At 37.4% G+C, this 18,829-nt stretch overlaps 1 protein-coding gene across 3 annotated transcripts in view; it reads left to right on the top strand.

Moving 5' to 3' along the window:
• APBA1 (amyloid beta precursor protein binding family A member 1) overlaps positions 1-18,829 on the top strand; it is an 81,194-nt gene that overhangs the window by 47,325 nt on the left and 15,040 nt on the right. For all 3 annotated transcript variants that reach the window (XM_042877333.1, XM_042877334.1, XM_042877332.1), the window contains exons 2-5: positions 240-1,444; positions 13,278-13,379; positions 16,357-16,396; positions 18,511-18,656. In XM_042877333.1, the coding sequence (XP_042733267.1) occupies positions 293-1,444; positions 13,278-13,379; positions 16,357-16,396; positions 18,511-18,656 (1,440 nt within the window). In that variant the 5' untranslated portion in view covers positions 240-292. The remainder of the gene's footprint in view (positions 1-239; positions 1,445-13,277; positions 13,380-16,356; positions 16,397-18,510; positions 18,657-18,829) is intronic.

Here is an 18,829-nt window from a genome sequence, read left to right as displayed (position 1 = left end):
GAATTTGTTGGTAAAAGTGGGAAGAGCGCTACCCAAGAGAATCATGGTTTGTTCATGCTTTTGGAGAGTATTTCTACAGGAGGTTGTACTGTAGTACTGGCTGTCCTCTGACTTCAGAGCTGATGGAATCAGAAGTTTATCTGCTGGGAATGGAAGGGTGCCATTTATTGCTTCTATTCATTGTCTCCACTTTTTCTTAGAGTAACTTCATAGTTTGTTGCTTTTTCTTTTCTTTCCAGCTGTGATTGACAAAATGTCAATAGAGTAAGTGACCTACCCACCAGAACTTGCCATGAATCATTTGGTTGGACCGCCTGATGGGGAGGTAAGTGAAGAGCCAGCAAGTGGAGCAGTGAATGAGTCAGTAGAAGCTGACCTGGAGCACTCACAGGTGGAAGAGGAGCAGCGGTATGCAGCTCACTATCCAAGGCATACAAACAGCAGCCAAGGGGGCCTGCCTGGGCAGGAGGAGGAAGGGATGTTAGCTCGGTCAGCCAGCACTGAGAGTGGCTTCCACAATCATACAGATACTGCAGAAGGGGATGTGATAGCCACAGTGGAGGATAGTTACGACACAGAGAGAGTTCAGGAGAATGAAGATGAGAGTGCGTATGCAGTGCAGTATAGGCCTGAGTCTGAGGAATACACAGAGAATGCTGAGGCTGAGCATGGCGAGGCCATTCATAACCGAACACTGCCCAATCACTTACACTTCCATTCCATCGAGCATGAGGAAGCCATGAACGCAGCCTACTCGGGTTATGTCTACACACATCGACTATTCCACCGAGGGGAGGATGAGCAGTATGCTGAGCCTTACGCTGACTATGGACTGCAGGAGCATGTGTATGAGGAGATAGGGGATACACCAGACCTTGATGCTAGGGAGGGGATCCAGCTGTATGAGCGGGAAAGGGAGGAGGCTGACAATTACCGCAAGGAGGCCCTTGGTGCCCGTCTTCACCATTATGATGAGCGGTCTGATGGAGAGTCTGACAGCCCAGAAAAGGAGGCAGAGTTTGCACCCTACCCAAGGATGGATAGTTATGAACAAGAGGAGGACATTGATCAGATTGTGGCAGAGGTGAAGCAGAGCATGAGCTCCCAAAGCTTGGACAAGGCAGCTGAAGACATGCCAGAAGCCGAGCAGAGTTTGGAGCATGCTCATGCTCTTCCTGGTGGGGGGCATGAAAGCAATGGCCAGCTCCCACCTGGTTCTCGAGTTACATCCAGCTCGGGAGAAACTGTGCAGAGGTACAGCAAGGAAAAGAGAGATGCAATTTCACTAGCCATTAAGGATATTAAAGAGGCTATTGAGGAAGTGAAGACAAGAACCATCCGTTCTCCTTATACTCCCGATGAACCGAAGGAGCCTATCTGGGTGATGCGGCAGGACATCAGCCCGACCAGGGATTCTGACGACCAGAGGCCACTAGATGGAGATGTGAGTACACAAAGCTTTCAGTTCTCAATTACTTATTTCTTCATGTGTTTCTTTAGTAGTAGCATACATTGCAGTGAGAGAGGGTGGACTTTGTTCATGTTCTGGGACATGTTCTTCAGCAAATTATGTGGTGCTTTACTTATTTAAGATATGTACTCTAGAGGGATTATAAAAGGTAAACATGTATATATGTGTGTTGTAAGTGGACCAAAATTTTCTTGTTGAAATACTTCTGGCCCCAGTTAAGCTAATAAGGGATTTGACACACAAAGTTCTTCACTTTTTTTGCTCCTGAAGCAAATGCTTTTCAATTTTTCATTGCCATGGGATATTTACAGTAGCTCTGAAACTGTCTTATATAATTTAGCCTTTCATTTTTCTGTTAATTCTAGGTTTCTGAGTCTCAATAGCAATATTAACAGTTCCATCAAAAATATGTAAATTTTATATGTGATGATGTCACATATCCAGATTCCAGAAAAGCTTCACTGGCTTTGGCCTCCTGCATTCTCTAGAACTGTGCTTTGATCTTCAGTATATTAACACTGTAAAATGCATTTGATCTCCATCAGTGTAAGTATCAAAGACCATTGAGATATACAGTATGAACATTTCTCAAATTCTTTACTTCTGGCATGACGTTTAACTTGAATCAGAATTAATTCACAGTCTGTGGTTCCTTTGGCTTATATAATAATATTTACCTGAAATTTCATGCTTTTTCTGTATTTCTAATAAAATAAACTCATAAACATCTGTTAACTGTGTTAAATTTATGCCTGTGAAAATAGCTGGGATACTAAACCTACCAGGCAAAAACAATTTCTGAAGCAGTCCCATGCTATTAGTTCAAGAATAATTGCGCTGTACTGCAAACATCTGCTCCATCCTCTTCATTGCTGTTGAATCATCTTTCTGTGTTTTGTTATTTTGGAAGAACTTTTTGTGGTGTTTTTTTTGTTTTTTTTTTTTTTTTTTTTTTTTGGCCTTCTCAGCTAAATTACTCTAAAATTCTAGGATTGTGTCAGAATTGTCCAGAACACCTCAGGCTCAGACAAGAGAATTCAATTGGTGAAAAAAGATCACATGTTGTATAGATATACTGCATTCTTCTGTTTTTTTTTTTTTTTTTTTTTTTTTTAATCTGTTTTCCAAACTATGAATGCTAGTTTTCTACAAATGAGAAGATATTTTTGGAACATGGGATTGAAGTAGCTTTCAGATTTTATTTTTGTTTCAAAGCTGTTAGAAACATATAGTGATAAGTGTGTTTGAGTTTGTTTTTGTTTCTTCACATTTTCATTGAAATTTTTAATGAAACCAAAATAAATAACACTGCAAAAACTATTCCTACTAATATTTTTTTTACATTAAGTAAGTTACAGAATTGATTAGCAGTCTTTTGAAGGCTAAAGGAACATTCTCAGATTGTTCTGTAAAAGAGAACGAGTATCTTTAATATAAAAGATTTCCAAAAGCTTTCATTAATTCTCTGCTGTTGTTTGAATATGGATTACATTACTCTTTTGCTGTACATTTTGATCCTTGGACTGTATCTTCCAGTGCTGTCTTTTTCTGCGAGGGTCAGAGAACATTCTATTGGTTCCTGACTGTCTGATCGTAACAGCCAGAATGAGTGATATTCTCAGCAAGACTAAGTTGTGTATCCGTGGTGAGTCCTTTCTGAGGGCGTGCTCGCTGATCTCTTAAGTATCAGTACACTTTGCAGAATTTGATTTTCCAGGTATTCTGGTAGGTGTATTCATACAGTAGTTGAAACAGATTTCTATCAGTCTCCCTCAATATTGGTATCTATATTGAAGTACTTTGGTGTTTCAGTTTTGCACCAATTCAGAAGCTTTCGTTGTCTGTCAGGTAAGAACCTGACTGAGATTTTAAGTTCCAACTACAATTACAACAGTGATGTGTAGTGATAAGTATAACTCTGTGCAAAGTTAAATGGTGGTTGTAGTCTGTACAGACTGTACAGGCAGTCTGTGCTCTTGAAAAGAGAAATTAAGTCAAATAATGGTTTAGAAGATCTGTAGCAGATTGGGGGAAGTTTGTATTGCAGAAGAAGAATATAGTACAGGACTTGGGATTGGATGGGGATTTTGTTTCTAATTTAAGATTGTATGGTGTATGCTTTAGTAGACTCTTCACATCATATTTCAGCTTATACTGTTCTGAACAGCTTGTTTTCTTACAGAGCATTTCTATGATTTCATAGCAGTAAATTCAACAAAATTGTGTTAATGCTGACTAAGTGACTGTGAGTGATCAGAGTGAAAATGTAGCCAAAGCCTGTTTATCTGGATGTAGATTTTCCTTCTCCATTTGGAAGGAAAAGAAGCAGGATCCTCAAACACAAGCTTTTCAGTGTAATCAAGTCTATGCCAGAGATGTAACTCAATCTGACTACTAATATTTGGTTTTGATATAAGAAGGAATGACAGAGAGAGGCAGTGCAGACATGCTTTTCTTTGCCTAGAAGTACCATGGACCATCAGATGATGCAAATTGAGTATTTTATTGCCTTCATTATTTTGGAAGGTCTGCTTTGAAAATTGTCCTCACATTGCTTTTTTTTTTTTAACGAAACTGTTTTGCTTTTAGAGGTGATACTTGCTTGGAAATACTTGTAATAATTCTGTACAGTTAATCATGTGATACTGAAACTGGTAGAGTCCATTTTAGAGCTAAGTAATGGTCACTTTTTGCTTAGCAAGGAGCTCTTCGAGAGAGCGATTCAGCTAGAGAGTCAGGAGAATGATTTCCAGTTGAGAGTCATTAAATATGACAAACTCTTTTCCTTTTTTTCACAATAAAGTCACTCCTTAGTTCTGAGCATTTAGATGATAATTTCATAGAAGAATATGTGGACGAAGATGATTTTGTACTGCCCAGAGACTATTTTGAGAAGCTAGAAACCAAGAAGTTTTCAGCTAGCCTGCAGCTGGATATATTTTGGTATTTAGGAAAGATTTATGCAGTAAACATCTGAAGGATACAGATCACTTGAGTAAAAGTCTGTTTGTTCTTAAGAAGCCATGTTTCCACATTTACTTAATATTTAATCTGCCAGGAACTCCTTTCTATTTCTCCCCATAGCAAATGTATTGTATGTATACAAAGAATGAAAACTACTCAACAGCCATGAGAAGTTCTACTGCAATAAATGGGTAGTATGATGATGTCAAAGGTAGACAGCAGCCTTGTGTGAATAAATAAATAGGGTAACCAACTATCTGCAACTATCTATTAAACAATAGAGACTTTTTGCTGCAGTGATCTTGTGCACCTTCTTTAGTGATGCTTTCTCTTAGGTACCAGGTGGTTTGTGGAAAAGTATAGTACTTGTGTATTTGATAAAACCTGAACAATTCTCTGTTGTACAATTTGTGTACCAGAATACTCCACCTTATTCTGAGGTATCTCCTACGAAGAACTATTATTCCTTTTTCTACTCTGCATCCATGCACTGCAAACGTCTTCTACACTGATCTTTAATCTTTGTCTTTGTAATAAATACAGGTTTTTTTGTGGTTTTTTTTTTTTTTTTTTTTTTTTTTTTTTTGTAGCTTGACATCTGAGATAGGAAAAATCAACGTACATTTCTAAAATCTATGGAAATTTCTAAAATCTATTGGAAATAGCCTCATGAGTGCATCTTTTTCAAGTGCAGTAACAGTTAAAGCTGCTCAGCTGTGAGAAATGTGACATCAGAAAACTGACCCATGGAAAAGAGCTGTGAAGCTGCAGTTAGGTTAAGTCAGTGTGAAACTGGAGATACTCTATTCATAGCTACTAAACAATACTTATAGCTGGAGGCCAGTGTGAAGCTTATGGTCTGCCTACATATCCCCTAAAAGGATACTGTTCTCAATTCCTACAGTTATCTCCATGGAAGGGAATGCCTGTACTTCATTTAGGTAGCTCAGACTTATTACTCTTTTCAGATTCTCCATTAGAAAATTGTTGTTGGTACAACTAGCCAAGCATAGGAATTACAGTGCTTAAAGATCAGTGTAGAAGATGTTTGCAGTGCGTGGATGCAGAGTAGACAAAGGAATAATAGTTCTTCGTAGGAGATACCTCAGAATAAGGTGGAGTATTCTGGTATAAATTGTACAAAAGGTCTGAAAATCGTTTAAAATGTCAACTGTGATAATAGTGGCTTTTTATGTTGTGAAAATATAGGGGCCTGCTGAGAAATTCACCAAAAGGCCCAAACACTCAAGTAGATCTTCTTTTGGCTGGGATTTAAGGAATATTTCTGTCTTCTCATGACCAAAGAATAGAGTCAGATTACCTACTTTATTTCCTCCACTATCAGGAGAAAACAGTGGTTTACTGAGGTCTGTTATTTATTAAATTATAGATCTTAAAACTGTTTCGTTGACCTGCAAGGAATGTTTTATTGCTGTGTTCTGAGACTTCAGTTTTGTAAAGATCCCTCAGTGGTGGCCACAGTCTGTTTCTCTGCAGACACTTGAGATGGTGACTTCATTAGAATAAAACCTAATGCAAATTCAAACTGAATACGTAGATGGCTTGGATTTGTGAGGTGGAGACTCACAGCTTAAAGTAACCTTTCACATAAAACAGAATGTGCTGTATTGTCTGTGTCTCTGTTCTTTTTGGTTATGGGTATTTTATTTCAATCCTTGAGTTCTCAGCCGTATATCTCAATTGTGATGAGTCCAGAAATTGAGTGTCTTTATGGAGATTAAGTTGCCTCACTTTTTCCAGAAGATGACTGATGTTTTATTAACAAGGGAATAAAGAAGTCTGTTTTAAATAATTAAGCAGGTTTCACTAATAGATGAACTGGGACTGAAAGAATAGAAGTGAAATAAATATGAGTTTGTATTATTAAGATGCTGCTTTCTTTCTCTGAGTGAGCCTTTTAAAACTCTTTGTTGAGCACAAAAACTATGGGTCATCTTTCTGTCAAGATCACAGTCTTAAAAATCTATAGAAAGTTCAGCTTAAGAAAAAAAAAATATTTATTTTAATCCCCAGAGCAGAAAGTTTTATGGTGATTCATCAGTCACACAGAAGAAAGCCAGTCAGAGTTTCTTAGTAGCTGAGGGTACTGCTGAAAAGAAAATGCAGTAGTAGTCACGTAAAAAATATGTAGTTTCTATAAAGAATGTCAGAAAGTACACTGTCATGTGTTTGAAAATGCAAGAAATACACCATTCATTTAGCATCCTCATTCTTTCAGATGTACATCTGTGGTCCTGTGATGTGCGCTTTTGTGAGCAGTGAGTACCAGCTGAGGGTTGTCTATGAGAAAATTAAGATGCCTTAATGTTCCTGTATTGAATCACTACATCTTGCATACAGGTCTTTAAAGATTTATGACTAAGTTTTCATGTCATCCTCAACTGGCATTTCTCAATTGTAGAATACTATTCTTTGCTCTGTCATTTGCTTGTGCCCTTATTTGCTATTATGTTGGAATACAAGAAAAACTGTTCAGAGCAGCAGCTGTGGAGCAAGATAAACAGCATGAGTACCAAGGGCACCTCTAGAAGTAAAAAGAATGTCTTACGGTTCTGATTGGATAAGTGCCTGCATGAATGGTTGAAGAGTGTTTTGTAGAATGCTCTATTGACATGTAAAGTGGATGGGAAAGTTGTAGGGCTGGATGAGAAAGCTAGAAAAAAAAACATGTTAAGGTATATAAGTGGTATGAAACTTGTAATAAACAGTTTGAATCATTCACATGAGTCCGTGCATCAGACACTGCACTGTTGTTGTCCTGTAAGTCCGTGCTAGGCTGCCTTCTAACTTTCTCCACTCTCAGACATAGAGTTTGAATTTTGAGTAGTCCTTTGCAGAGCCAGGAGTTGGATTTGATGATCTTTGTAGGTCTCTCCTAACTCAGAGTGTTCTATGATTCTGTGAGACGTTTATCAATTAATGTTCATGATGGTAAGTGCTTTCTAGAGCACGCTTTTTTTTCTTTTTTTAAACTGAGTCATGGAACTGTATTCAAACTATGAATTCAAGTGAAAGTACAGCTGTGGAAGTCCATGCTTGAGAGAGAGAAGCAGTCAGCACTGCACCAGCTCTAGGAGTCCTGTTGTGCTGTCAGCCTTCCTTCTGTTGCACACGCTGCTGAATGGACCCTGCCCTCTTCATATGTGTGCTGTCTGATGGACAGTCAGAGCTTGTACAGACTTAAGGTTTTATTTAGAGAGTTACCAGCCCATAGAGTAAGGTTTTATTTAGAGAGAAGTTACCAGCCCATAGAGTGTGGCTATGGTACTGCATGTTTACTACTCCTGATTTCTGTGGCTGAGAGGTTCTTTGGAACAGGCAAAGGGCCTCTTTCCCTAGCAGTCTGAGTTACATTTATTGTAAGCTCATCTGGATTAATTTTCTGCATCAGATCTAATGTTCTTCTTATCCTTAGGTATATTTGTATTTTGTATCCAAGATTTAGTAATTAAAACAGTAACAGATTGGGATCTTTTCTGAAAGACATTGGTGTAGATATGCAATCATAACTCAGGTAAAAAAATCTCAGTTTTTTTAACCTCAGTGAATTTTGCTGTAGAATTATGTGTTTGTCTTGTGCAGATGGTAATGGACAGTGTTTTAAAAGCTAGTTTATTCAGACTTTCAGCACTCGCAGACATTCATATCCCTCAGGAGGTTTGTCAGTCACTGTCTTCTGGCTCTGAGTGGCAGGAAGCTTTATCATCAGCAGACATCTTCAGCCAAACCAGTGAGATCACCTCAAACCAAGATGCCTTGAACTGCTGAAATTCTCAGATCTTATATAAAGCTCATTTCTGATCATACGCAACCTCTTTGGCGCATGCATGTCTCACTGTTGCAGATCACTTTAAACTACATACAAAACATAACCTGTCTTAGCTGTGTTTACAGGCTATTCATGGCCATATCTGAATCTGCAGGAATAGTGATTTGTTGACTATAAGCAAGTATCTTACTTGTGTTCTGTTTGGTCATTTTTTGCAGCAGAAGTTGCACTGCACAAAGTCCCTGCTGAAGGCAGTGGTCTGCTCATTGAAGCAAAGAGTGGTACCTCTGAGTTGCTGAATATGCAGGAGTCACCTGGGGTGCCTGGGATTTCTATATGGAGAGGTGCTATAGCCACTAAATGTTTTGTTCTCATTTGAATAGATCAGTCTGTTATCTTCCCTCAAGTTAACCTCTGTTATCATCTGCGCAAATTAGCAGTATTAAGAGGATGTCCTGAACCACTTATGAAACTGATGCATGAGTGTGCTGTTATGCAGAGAGATGTGGTTGTGTCACATTTTTAACTGGAGAACAAATTGGAGTTTCTTTCTTGTGTCACAGGTAAAAAATGAATTCCGTACATTGCTCCACAGTATGTGTGTATGTGTACAATAGTTTTTTCTTTTTTTTTCCAAAGCCTTCATCTTAACACTACATTTAATGCAAATTTATCCAAAGCAGACTAGTAATAATGATTAGTTATATTGTAAAGAAATTTAGCTCCTTAGCTCTATTCTTAATGGGTACTTGAGATCATTTAAAAGCTATGAATATATGTTGATGGTGTCAGTCTAGTTTTTAGTGAACAGAATTTTAACTGTTCAAGTCACAGTAGATGCTCTACAACAACAAAATAGGCAGTTTTGGCCAAGAAATATTGCCTTCTGATAGCTAGTTGAGGTAGCCATAGGTAGGAGTGGAAGGTAGATTGCCTGTGTTGAGTGATTTATGTCTTTTTGCATTGGAAAGTTCTACTTATAAAGCACACTGTCTTGTGGTACTTTAGTGTTGTACTTAACTATCCAAGAAAATGTTTTCATATTTGGCACATGAAAATTACAGTTTGTTCTTTTTCTTATGAACTGAGCTAGCAGCAAAGAAGTAAAATCAAATTTTTTTCCTTTATACTGTCATTTTTATACATTAATATAACAGACACAGGTCACTAACTTGAATTCACAGAGCTCTACTTAAGTGCTTTTTTTCCTGCCAGACCTTTCCTGAAGTGATGAAAATGTTTCCTGATGTGAGAAAATGTTGGTGCTCCTAAGATCCAGCAATCTGATTTCTAGTTCCATTTTTAAGAATCAGAAATCAAACTTACATAAGTCTTGTGAGGCCACACCTCGAGTACTGCATTCAGTTTTGGGCCTCTCACTACATGAAAGACGTAGAGGCAATGGAGCATGTCCAGAGGACAGTGAAGCTGTGAAGGATCTAGAGCACAGATCTTATGGGGAGCAGCTGAGGGAACTGGGATTGTATAGTCTGGATAAGAGGATGCTCAGGAGTGACGTTATTGCTCTCTATAACTACCTGAAGGGAGGATGTGGTGAGCTGGGATCGGCCTCTTCTCCCATGTGACTAGTGATAAGACGAGAGGGAATGGCCTCAACTTGTATTAGGGGAGATTCACGTTGGAAATAATGTTAGGAAATAATACCTCTCCATGAGAGTGGTCTGGTGCTGGAATGGGGCTGCCCAGGGAGGTGGTGGAGTCACCATCTTGGGAGGAGTTCAAGAAGCATTTAGATGTTGTACTGAGGGATATGAGTGGGAAAATATTGGTGACTGGTGGATGGTTGGACTGGATGATCTTGGAGGTCTTTTCCAACCTTGGTGATTCTGTGATTCTAAATACTATCATGTTATTGCTCACGTGATCAGACAGAACTTGTTTTATGTCTTTCTAGAGAAGAGTAGTGAATATACATAACATCCTGCTTAACTGGAGATTCTGTAGACTGTAAGAGAGTTTCTGACAAACTCAAGGTCCTAATCCAGCATCTGTTAAATGAATGGTCTGTTGTCTTCTATGAGGTATACTTTGAATCAAGTCCTGAAAAAGGACAGCTGTGATGGATTGCTTATTAGAAACTTCAGCTGTGGAATTTAGGTGCATTTTCTTTACTCTTTCTCCTCCTGAAGGAAAGAACAACTTCAACACTAGCTCATAACTATACTGAATGTACAATGCTTAATAACACTATCTATAGTATATAAGGAATGCAGTCATGGTCTGAAAGTCAGTTTTAAATTAATAGCAAGAAATAGTTTGATAGATTACAATGGATAGACAATTAAAACAATGGGGCACAGATCTGACTACACTTGCATGCTGGATCTGAAAATTTTGTAGTGCTTTGACCTTTGCTTAGTATGTGTGGTAGCATTCAGGGAACTTTTTGTCACTGAGGTCAATTAAATTTAAAGCCCTTGCTTTACCCTATTATCTTCTGGGAATTAGGTACAGGAAGAGGTAATCTGCTGTTCTTTGGCCAAGAAGCCTGTGTGCAGACATTTTAAGTAATGGTCTTTTGTTTAACTTCATCTTGCTGTGCTGAAGTAGCATTTCATCCTTTCTGTTCCAGTTTTATTTGTGGCCCAAAGTTATACTGTTTTCAGAGACTCTGATGCCATAAATAGGTAAAACAGCATTGCTTTTATAAAACGAAAGCAGGTGGTTGTGTTTGAAGAAGTTTCAGTGCTGGTTATGTTTTTCTTCACAAGTTATTCAGCAGCCAGCTGGATTGACCTGGATAAGTTCCATGCAACACAATGCTTCATCCTCTCCAGTTACAAGTTCTGTTACAGAATTTCTTTGAGCAATAGCAGGGAAGGCTTCTCAAGTGGAGTGAGTTGTGTGTTAGTTAGAATCAAACAACACTGAAATTGAGATGGAGAATTTTTGGATGTACCAGGTTGAGTATCGTAAGAAAAGCGTAAGTAGATATTCAAGTGGGCAACTTGTACTTTTTTATTACTGCACTTTAGAAAACACTTTCATTCCTCTGCTGGATCTCTCTATGTAATAACAGCATGCTTCACATGCATTTATTTTGTTTGTTCTGAAAGCATTTTTGTTAGGTTTCTAGAACTTGTTTTCTTATCAGATAATGAAGCAGTTGGTAAGCATTTGTTTTAGAATTCAGTTTATACAACAGCTGTGCAAGTTGTCTGTCCGCTGTGATTTGTCAGTTTATTTCATTATTGGCACAAAAGCTACTTCCAGACTGTGACTGCATTCTTTCTTTGTGGATTGTAAGTGGTGGCTCTGAACAAACATTGTGATGTGAAGGAAAACTGAATGTTTCTTCTTCAAACGCTGGTAGAAAAGTTTTCATGGGCAGTACTTGTTTCTTCTTGTGTAGCAAACTTTGTAGGGAGTTTGTTATTTGTTATTCGTAGGCAGTATATTATTATTATTGATAATTTTGGTTAGGGAAGAGGATTCTTTTTTTCTTCTTTTTTCTTCTTGTAAAGAAAATGAAAGAATGGTATTAGACTGTTTTGCCATCATTGCCACTGATTCAACAGTTCATTTGATGAACTGTTGAATTGGCCAAACTCCCTATATCAAAGGAGGTTGTAGAAATCTGGCTCTGCTGAGTTAAAAACTCAGCTTGTATAAACAAATGCTGAAGTTGCTTTAGAGGATTTATGTTTTATCATGTGCACAGACTTGTTTTGCAAATACCTTTTGAAAATCTGCCTTTAAAATGCGTGCTGGCTTGACGCTTTGTACTCTCATATGTTTTGGTCACCATCATTAATTCCAACTCAGTGTTGTGTCACGTTTACATTCCAGTTTGCCCTTCTGTGGTACCTCACTATGGTGTTCTTTGTCAGCATTCATCAGGAACAGCTTCTGGTTAGAATAGCCTTTCCCACAGTTACCAAAATACTCACTGACAGATCACATAGAACTGGAAATTTGATGATACTGCTTTGTGTGCTGTTCCATTTGTTTTTATACTGTGATGTTCTAATATGATGATGCTGAATGACTAGGAAATGGTATGAGACACAGGTTATGGGTTAAAGGCTATGGGTTAAAGAAGTAAAGGAAATTAGGAAATTTGATGTAGGAGGCATGTATGTTGTTTAGATCATAGAATGAACTGTGCAGTATTTACAGAGTTTGTAAATCCTCCAGATTGAAGAACCATTGATTATACTGGTACTGTATAGCCATTTAGTACATTAAGAAGTCCTTGAGTATGTTAGTATTTCTTTGTACAGTTAATAAAAGGTATTTTTAAAGATAGTGGAACTGACATTTATGGACAAGTTTTACAGCCTGCTTCTGCTTAAATGAAATTAATTTACTACTTCAGGTTTATTATGCCTGAAAGTCTTTGTGCTGCTAGGGAAACTGCAGTCTTCTCTTCCATCTTTACAGTTTAACATTTAAGAGTAAGTTACCTTTAGCAGAATCTCTTCTCTGGTTGTGATCAACTCGCCTGTCTACCATCACAGCTTAGTTCTGCTTAATGACTTCATATTTTCTTTACTAAATGTCAGAATTCTAGAACATGGGTCTGTGTTGCTCACAGCTTTCAGTAAGCTCACAGAATCATTTGCCTGCATGTAACAGGAATGTTCTTGCGCAACTGGCAGCCCTGTGACTGCAGTGTTGCTGAATGCTGACAGTAAATGTAAGCAGTTGGCCCAGTGCCACAGGCAATCCTCCATTTACCTCACAAGAATGATGTTATGACACACTTTTTGGCTCGGTCCTTATTGCCGTTGTGTACAGATTTTCAAGTCTTCCACCTGTTTATTTTATACATTACTGATAAATAAATGGTTTTTTAAAAAGATTTAGCTGTTCAGACCAAGTCCAGTGAGGTACTGAGTTACATGTTATCATTGTGATAAAGTCAAGGGTTACAACATCTCAAAAATGTTTGTCCTGTTTTGTTTTTTATTTTTCCTTTTTTTCACTCATTTCTTATTTCCTCTGCCAAGTGAGAGGAAATTATGAAAGAAGAATTTCTACATTGTTCACTCAGATCATTATTTAATTTTATTTTCTTGCCATGTCTAGTCTCCATCTCCAGATTCTTCTTCACCTCGGGGTGCTGAGTCGTCAAGTAGGCAACATCACCAGGATGTCTGCAGTACAGCAGAGCCCTCCACTAATAAAGAGGTAGAGTGAAACCTTTTTAAAAGCCACAGTCTTGTTCATGCTGCTCATGCCTTTTTGTTGTCATTCCGCTCTTAGACCTGTGCAATCCCTTCTCTTCTGTCAATACTGCAACAAACTACTGATTTACAGCTGATTTACAGCTTCTTCCCCTTGTGCTTGTCTGGCTGTCCAACTGAATTTCTAACGTACTTAAGAAGGGTTATCATGACATTTCTGACTCTGTTTGGCTGCTGCAAAATTTACTTACCAGGCTGGAAGAAGAACAGAAGAAATCACTTTTGTATTAGAGACAAATGAAGGAGCTTCTTTCTTTTTTCCCATTCAAAATGTCTTCCAACAAAGAAAGTAATATTTCTCAGAGAGGTGAATAATCCTCCTTAAATAAAATTAATTTAGTAATTTTTTCTACTTAGTATATTAGCATTACTATATTAGCAGACAGAGCTGTTGGAAGAGCTAAATGTGATCTGATGATAATTTGCCAGTGATTCACAGTCAGAATTTAGGAGTTCTTGACTCCTCAATAAAGCTTTGCACAATGCAGCTAAATACTTTCTTACGCATTATTTCACCTATTAGCTTTTTACAGCATGCTAGTTCCACCTACTCAAAATTTGGTTTATTTTCTTTTTTTTAATCAGTGGATTGCGTCATTACATTTTTAGCTGCAGTATTGTTAGTTTCTTCAAGCGTTTAGCTTTCTTCAGCTTATAAATTTTGTTACTTCATGTACTTTCTAACTATTAAATATTTTTAGATAAACTTACTCAGGGGAAAAATGTGGAAAACAAGATAAGGTGCTGCTCATTTCAGTTTTTAGTATGTGTTCACGCATGGTGACAGTTAATCCTGGTAAACCTGGTAAAATCCACAGTAGGATGAATAAGTCCATTTGTTCCTCTCAAATGAGCAATAGTGCCTGCTTTAGTATCTTCATGCAAGAGGAGTGATAAAACAGAGTCATAGTTTTGGGGAGTTCTTTTAAGATCTTAATAAAAACCTTTTTCTAAGATACAGTTTGTATAATGCTATGCCAAAAGGCAGTAAAAATACTAACAAGAGTAATGAAATATTGATGATCTCAGCATTTCATTATTTTTGGATAATTAAAAGGTGTAGATTTCATCTTATTAGCAGTTTTGCCTGTTTCCTTAGTATTCCTGTGGCCTTAGTGGAATATCCTTTGACCTGGATAAAGAGCAAAAGAAAAAATATGACTTTTTGGTGAGAGTTTTCACTGTAAGAGCGTGTGTAATGACAGTTTAATGGTTTTATCTTGAGAAGAAGTTGTATCCGCTAGCCAGATGGCTGAATAGTTGCCAAATCTGTATTTATAAACTTTGGGCACGCTGTTTGAATTTAAAAAAAAAAAAAAGTTTATCAGAAAAGATATTTCTTTGCATAAACTATCTGTGGTGTGCAGTGGATTTGTCCTCAGGTGTGGTCAGCGTCCGTCTGTTAAATATCCTTCTTAGCTACATGCGAGTAGCAACAGCAAATGACTTTTGAGCCTGTATAGGTAGGTGGTGCAGTAAAAAACATTAATCTGAAGAGGTGAAAGAGCCACACATCTGTGAATGAATGTCTCTATCTATGCAGCAGCTGATATGCCTTGGCAGCAGGAGATGGTGGTTTACTGACATCTTTATGTATGTTAGTACTACCTCTGGTGGGGAGCCTTCTTAGTTTTGCAGTACAGCTTAGTCATTTTTAGAAGGAACAAGTACTTAAGGGTTGCATAGACAGCTGGCTATCATGTATGTTTTGTTTTTCTTTCTTGAGTGGTTTTTATAGCAAGACCAGTATCGGTGCTTGAAAAAAAAATTACTTGCATGTATTTTCCATTTGCAAAAATGGAAAAAACTTTTTGGGATTAGTCTGTCATTTAACAGAGACCTTCCTGGTCTACCTATATTTATCACTATCATACAGAACCTAGTAAGTTTCCTTCAATAAAGGAGACTAATTTTTCATACTGGTATAAATATGAATATGTATAACTGCAGCTCAAAACTGTCTAAGATACTGTGCAGTATTCTGACTATATGTGGCTCTTCTTTTAATACTACTGAATTGGACAGTCATTGAAGGAGTTACTGCTGATACAAATCAGTTATATGTTCATTAAAGTTTTGTAATCCTTGGGCTATCCAAAATTCTTACTTGCGATGCTTGTGATATCAGCATCTATTTCCATTATTTATTGTCATCTGTATGTGGCATATTGAATTTTCTTTGATAACTTTTCCAATGTATGTTATTGAGTATAATAACATGGTGAGTCTTACTGAATTTGTAGCTTTCAGGTGTTTGAAGTGTTAGCCAGTGTGTTTCATACGGAAAGCTGCAGCTGGAAATAAGGTCTTCCTTTGCACTGTGTATTGACATATACAAAATAAGTTTTTTTGAACCATTCACCTTTTAGAGAATTGAAGGTAGCAAATATATTCTTATGCTTGATGCAGTGTAAATAGAGCTGGTGTCAAAGTTCTAGTGGCTTCAATTATACCACAGAATATAAAATTTGAAATGTTTTTAATAGGCTGTATGATGTGAGGGATACATGTAAAAACAATTGTGATGAATAACAAAATTTGGTTAATGAATAACTAACTGAGCTGATGGTTTTGGTGTATGTTTCTACATGGCATTCATTTGTGGTGGGAAAACTGATCTTTGAGGTGTGATGTGTTTTCCTGCGTACCTTTTGATTAGTGAAAGCAGAGCACCATTTGATAGTTAATATGCTAACAGATACCAGCATGTAACTGAAAACTGAGCTTAGCATTTTGCCTGATAGCTAAACATGTAAATGGAATACACTGAACTTACGTACCTGGTTCAAGTCTGAAAGTACCAGATAGAATAGTAAATCTTAGTATACAGCAATCTTCCTTTAATATCTTTTTTTTCTTTTTGGCATGGAGAACTTTTTAATCTGTATATGCACATGCTCTGTTCTTTGTCTTAATTACAGTCCAGAAAAAGCTTGGCTTCATTTCCAACCTATGTTGAAGGTAAGGTGGTTCTACGATTTCTAAATATTTTTGCATCTCTTAAGAATTCCAGTATTTATAATGCATAAAATTTTATTTTCATTTGCTGAATAGAAAAGCTACTAGAGTTGGGTGCACTGATTTAGATCAAACTGTTTTCAATCTGTAGCCTGAGCTAAATCCTATTAGGCTCTTTCTGAACTTCAGGAATATGCATACATTCTGTTTTTTAGTGTTTCATTCCAAATTCCTGTCTGATCCACTAGGCTTTTATCAGAATCTCATAAAACACTGCTAAATTTTTTATGATGAATAAAGAAAAGAGGTTAAGCAAGATGACTGTAGTGCTCTGTCTAGCACTAATTTCAAGTGTCATGCTCATTCCAATCTCAGTTGGATTAATTAGCAAGATTGAATTAATGGGACTAATTGGTAGGCCTGCCAGAGGAGATCTGCACTGCTTTACAGCTACTTGTCCTCTAATTACACAGTGCTTCCTGTATTAGAGTTCAGATTGTAATAGGGATGTGTTTATTGAGAAAGACGTGAGAAAACGGATTACCTACTACCTGAACTCATGTTACCTTTTGTGTGAATCTGCACTCCACGCAGACAAACAAAATAATAAATTCAGTTCTGTTGTTCTGGGTGCACAACAGAAGCCAAACATTTGAAGTTTCATTTGTTGTTTTGCCCCACTAGCAGTTGCAACGTGTGCTTTACAAAGTGCTGGAAATAGAGTTGGTCGTTTTGACTGTCTTGGAATTTCTTGGATGGCTTTACAGTTTGCTGTATTTAAATGATTAGTAGGATTATCAGCCATTCCCTTTAGACTACAAATTGATTGTTCTACTAATCTCTTAGATCTGTTATTCTATTATTAAAAATTACTCGCATTTCTTCAGGGCTCAAGTTTCTCATGCTTGTTTTAAGTGATTGTTGGTCTCTTGTATTGTAATTAAAACAGAATTGGCATTGTAAATAATGTTAAACTTTGGGCTCCATCGCCTCATTTTTCAAAAAAAAAAAAAAAAAAAAAAAAGCCTTGAGCTAATGAAAACTCCTTTCTAATATTTTAGGGGGGGGTTTTGTTTGTTTTTTTTGGTTTTTTTCGCTTTGCTCCTAGAATAGAAAACTTAAAAAAGCCCTCAAACCCAACTACTTTTGCCAGTTGAATTATTTAAGAAGATATACATTTTCACTTGTCTTGAACATCAGTTATCTTTTCTTCACTTCTAAGGAAGCAAGAAGCTCAGCTCGACCAGATTTCCTTTGGGATCCTGACAACTTTAACATGTAGCAATGTGTTAAATTGCAACATACAGTTGCAGTTTTAGATACACAGTTTTTGTGTGGTGTGTTTGGCAATTATATCTAAAAGTTGCAGATAACAAATGCTGCTTTATAATGATTTAAATTGTTAGGCATTGAGTACTTCCTCACCCTCTGACTTTCCAGAGAAGTTGATGGGAATCAGATGATAATCTTTTGGGACTTCAGTGCTGCTTTTTCCCACTGGAACATCCTGCGCTCTGCATATGTAGCAACATTTTTACTGCATTCTGTACTTTCCCTTAATATCCTTGTTGAGACTGAGGATGATTTTTAAAGGCCTGTGAGATGAAAGTAATTTGTTTAATTGGGCTATCAGTCTCCTTGATAAGAGGAGGTGTTGGTACCTGTAAAGCATTGCCAGGGAGGTTCCTCTGCCGTGTACTAACTGTGGCTGACAGTGAGCAAGTAACTGATGGCTATTCTTAAATTGCACCCTTTCTCTTTTAGTTATAACTGTCTTAGAATTGCAAGGAGATTTTTGGTGGATGAGGGAAGAGCTTATTACCATGTCTCTTTGTAACAGCAAAAGCTCTGAGAGATTTTGCCATAAGGTGATTCCTTTCAAGAAGAATGAGCTATTGTAAGAGACAGATTGGATTAATGATTACAGTTTTTGTGGAAGAGATGTTGAGAGCTTTTACGTGGTGTGCTCTGAAAGAACTGTTTGCCATGTTGTCATGGGAAACTGTAGTAATTTAGAGGAGCATTTACAGCCACCAGGTGCAGGCTCAAGCTGTCAGTGTTGTGTTTTGCCATGATTCGGTGTGATTTTCTGCAGTGATCTCTCTCCTTTGTTTCAGTTCCTGGACCGTGTGATCCTGAAGACCTAATTGATGGAATCATTTTTGCTGCCAACTATCTTGGTTCAACTCAGCTCCTGTCTGATAAAACTCCCTCCAAGAATGTGAGAATGATGCAGGCTCAGGAAGCTGTCAGCAGAATCAAGGTGAGGAATGATTCTGGCTACTTTTCATGCTGTACCTTAAAATTGTGGATATGTAAGCAGTAGTCTTCTTGTGTGGGGTTGTCTGTGGTTTCAGGAAGGTTAAGTGCTTTATTTTTCTGCAAGGTAAATCAGTTATGTAGTGCTGCTTTTTGAACATGAGTTATAAAGAAAAG

This window comes from Lagopus leucura, unplaced genomic scaffold (assembly GCF_019238085.1).
Source record: "Lagopus leucura isolate 7727_CA_CO unplaced genomic scaffold, USGS_WTPT01 Super-Scaffold_100018, whole genome shotgun sequence".
Taxonomy (NCBI): Eukaryota; Metazoa; Chordata; class Aves; order Galliformes; family Phasianidae; genus Lagopus; species Lagopus leucura.
This window is presented reverse-complemented; position numbering and strand designations above follow the sequence as displayed.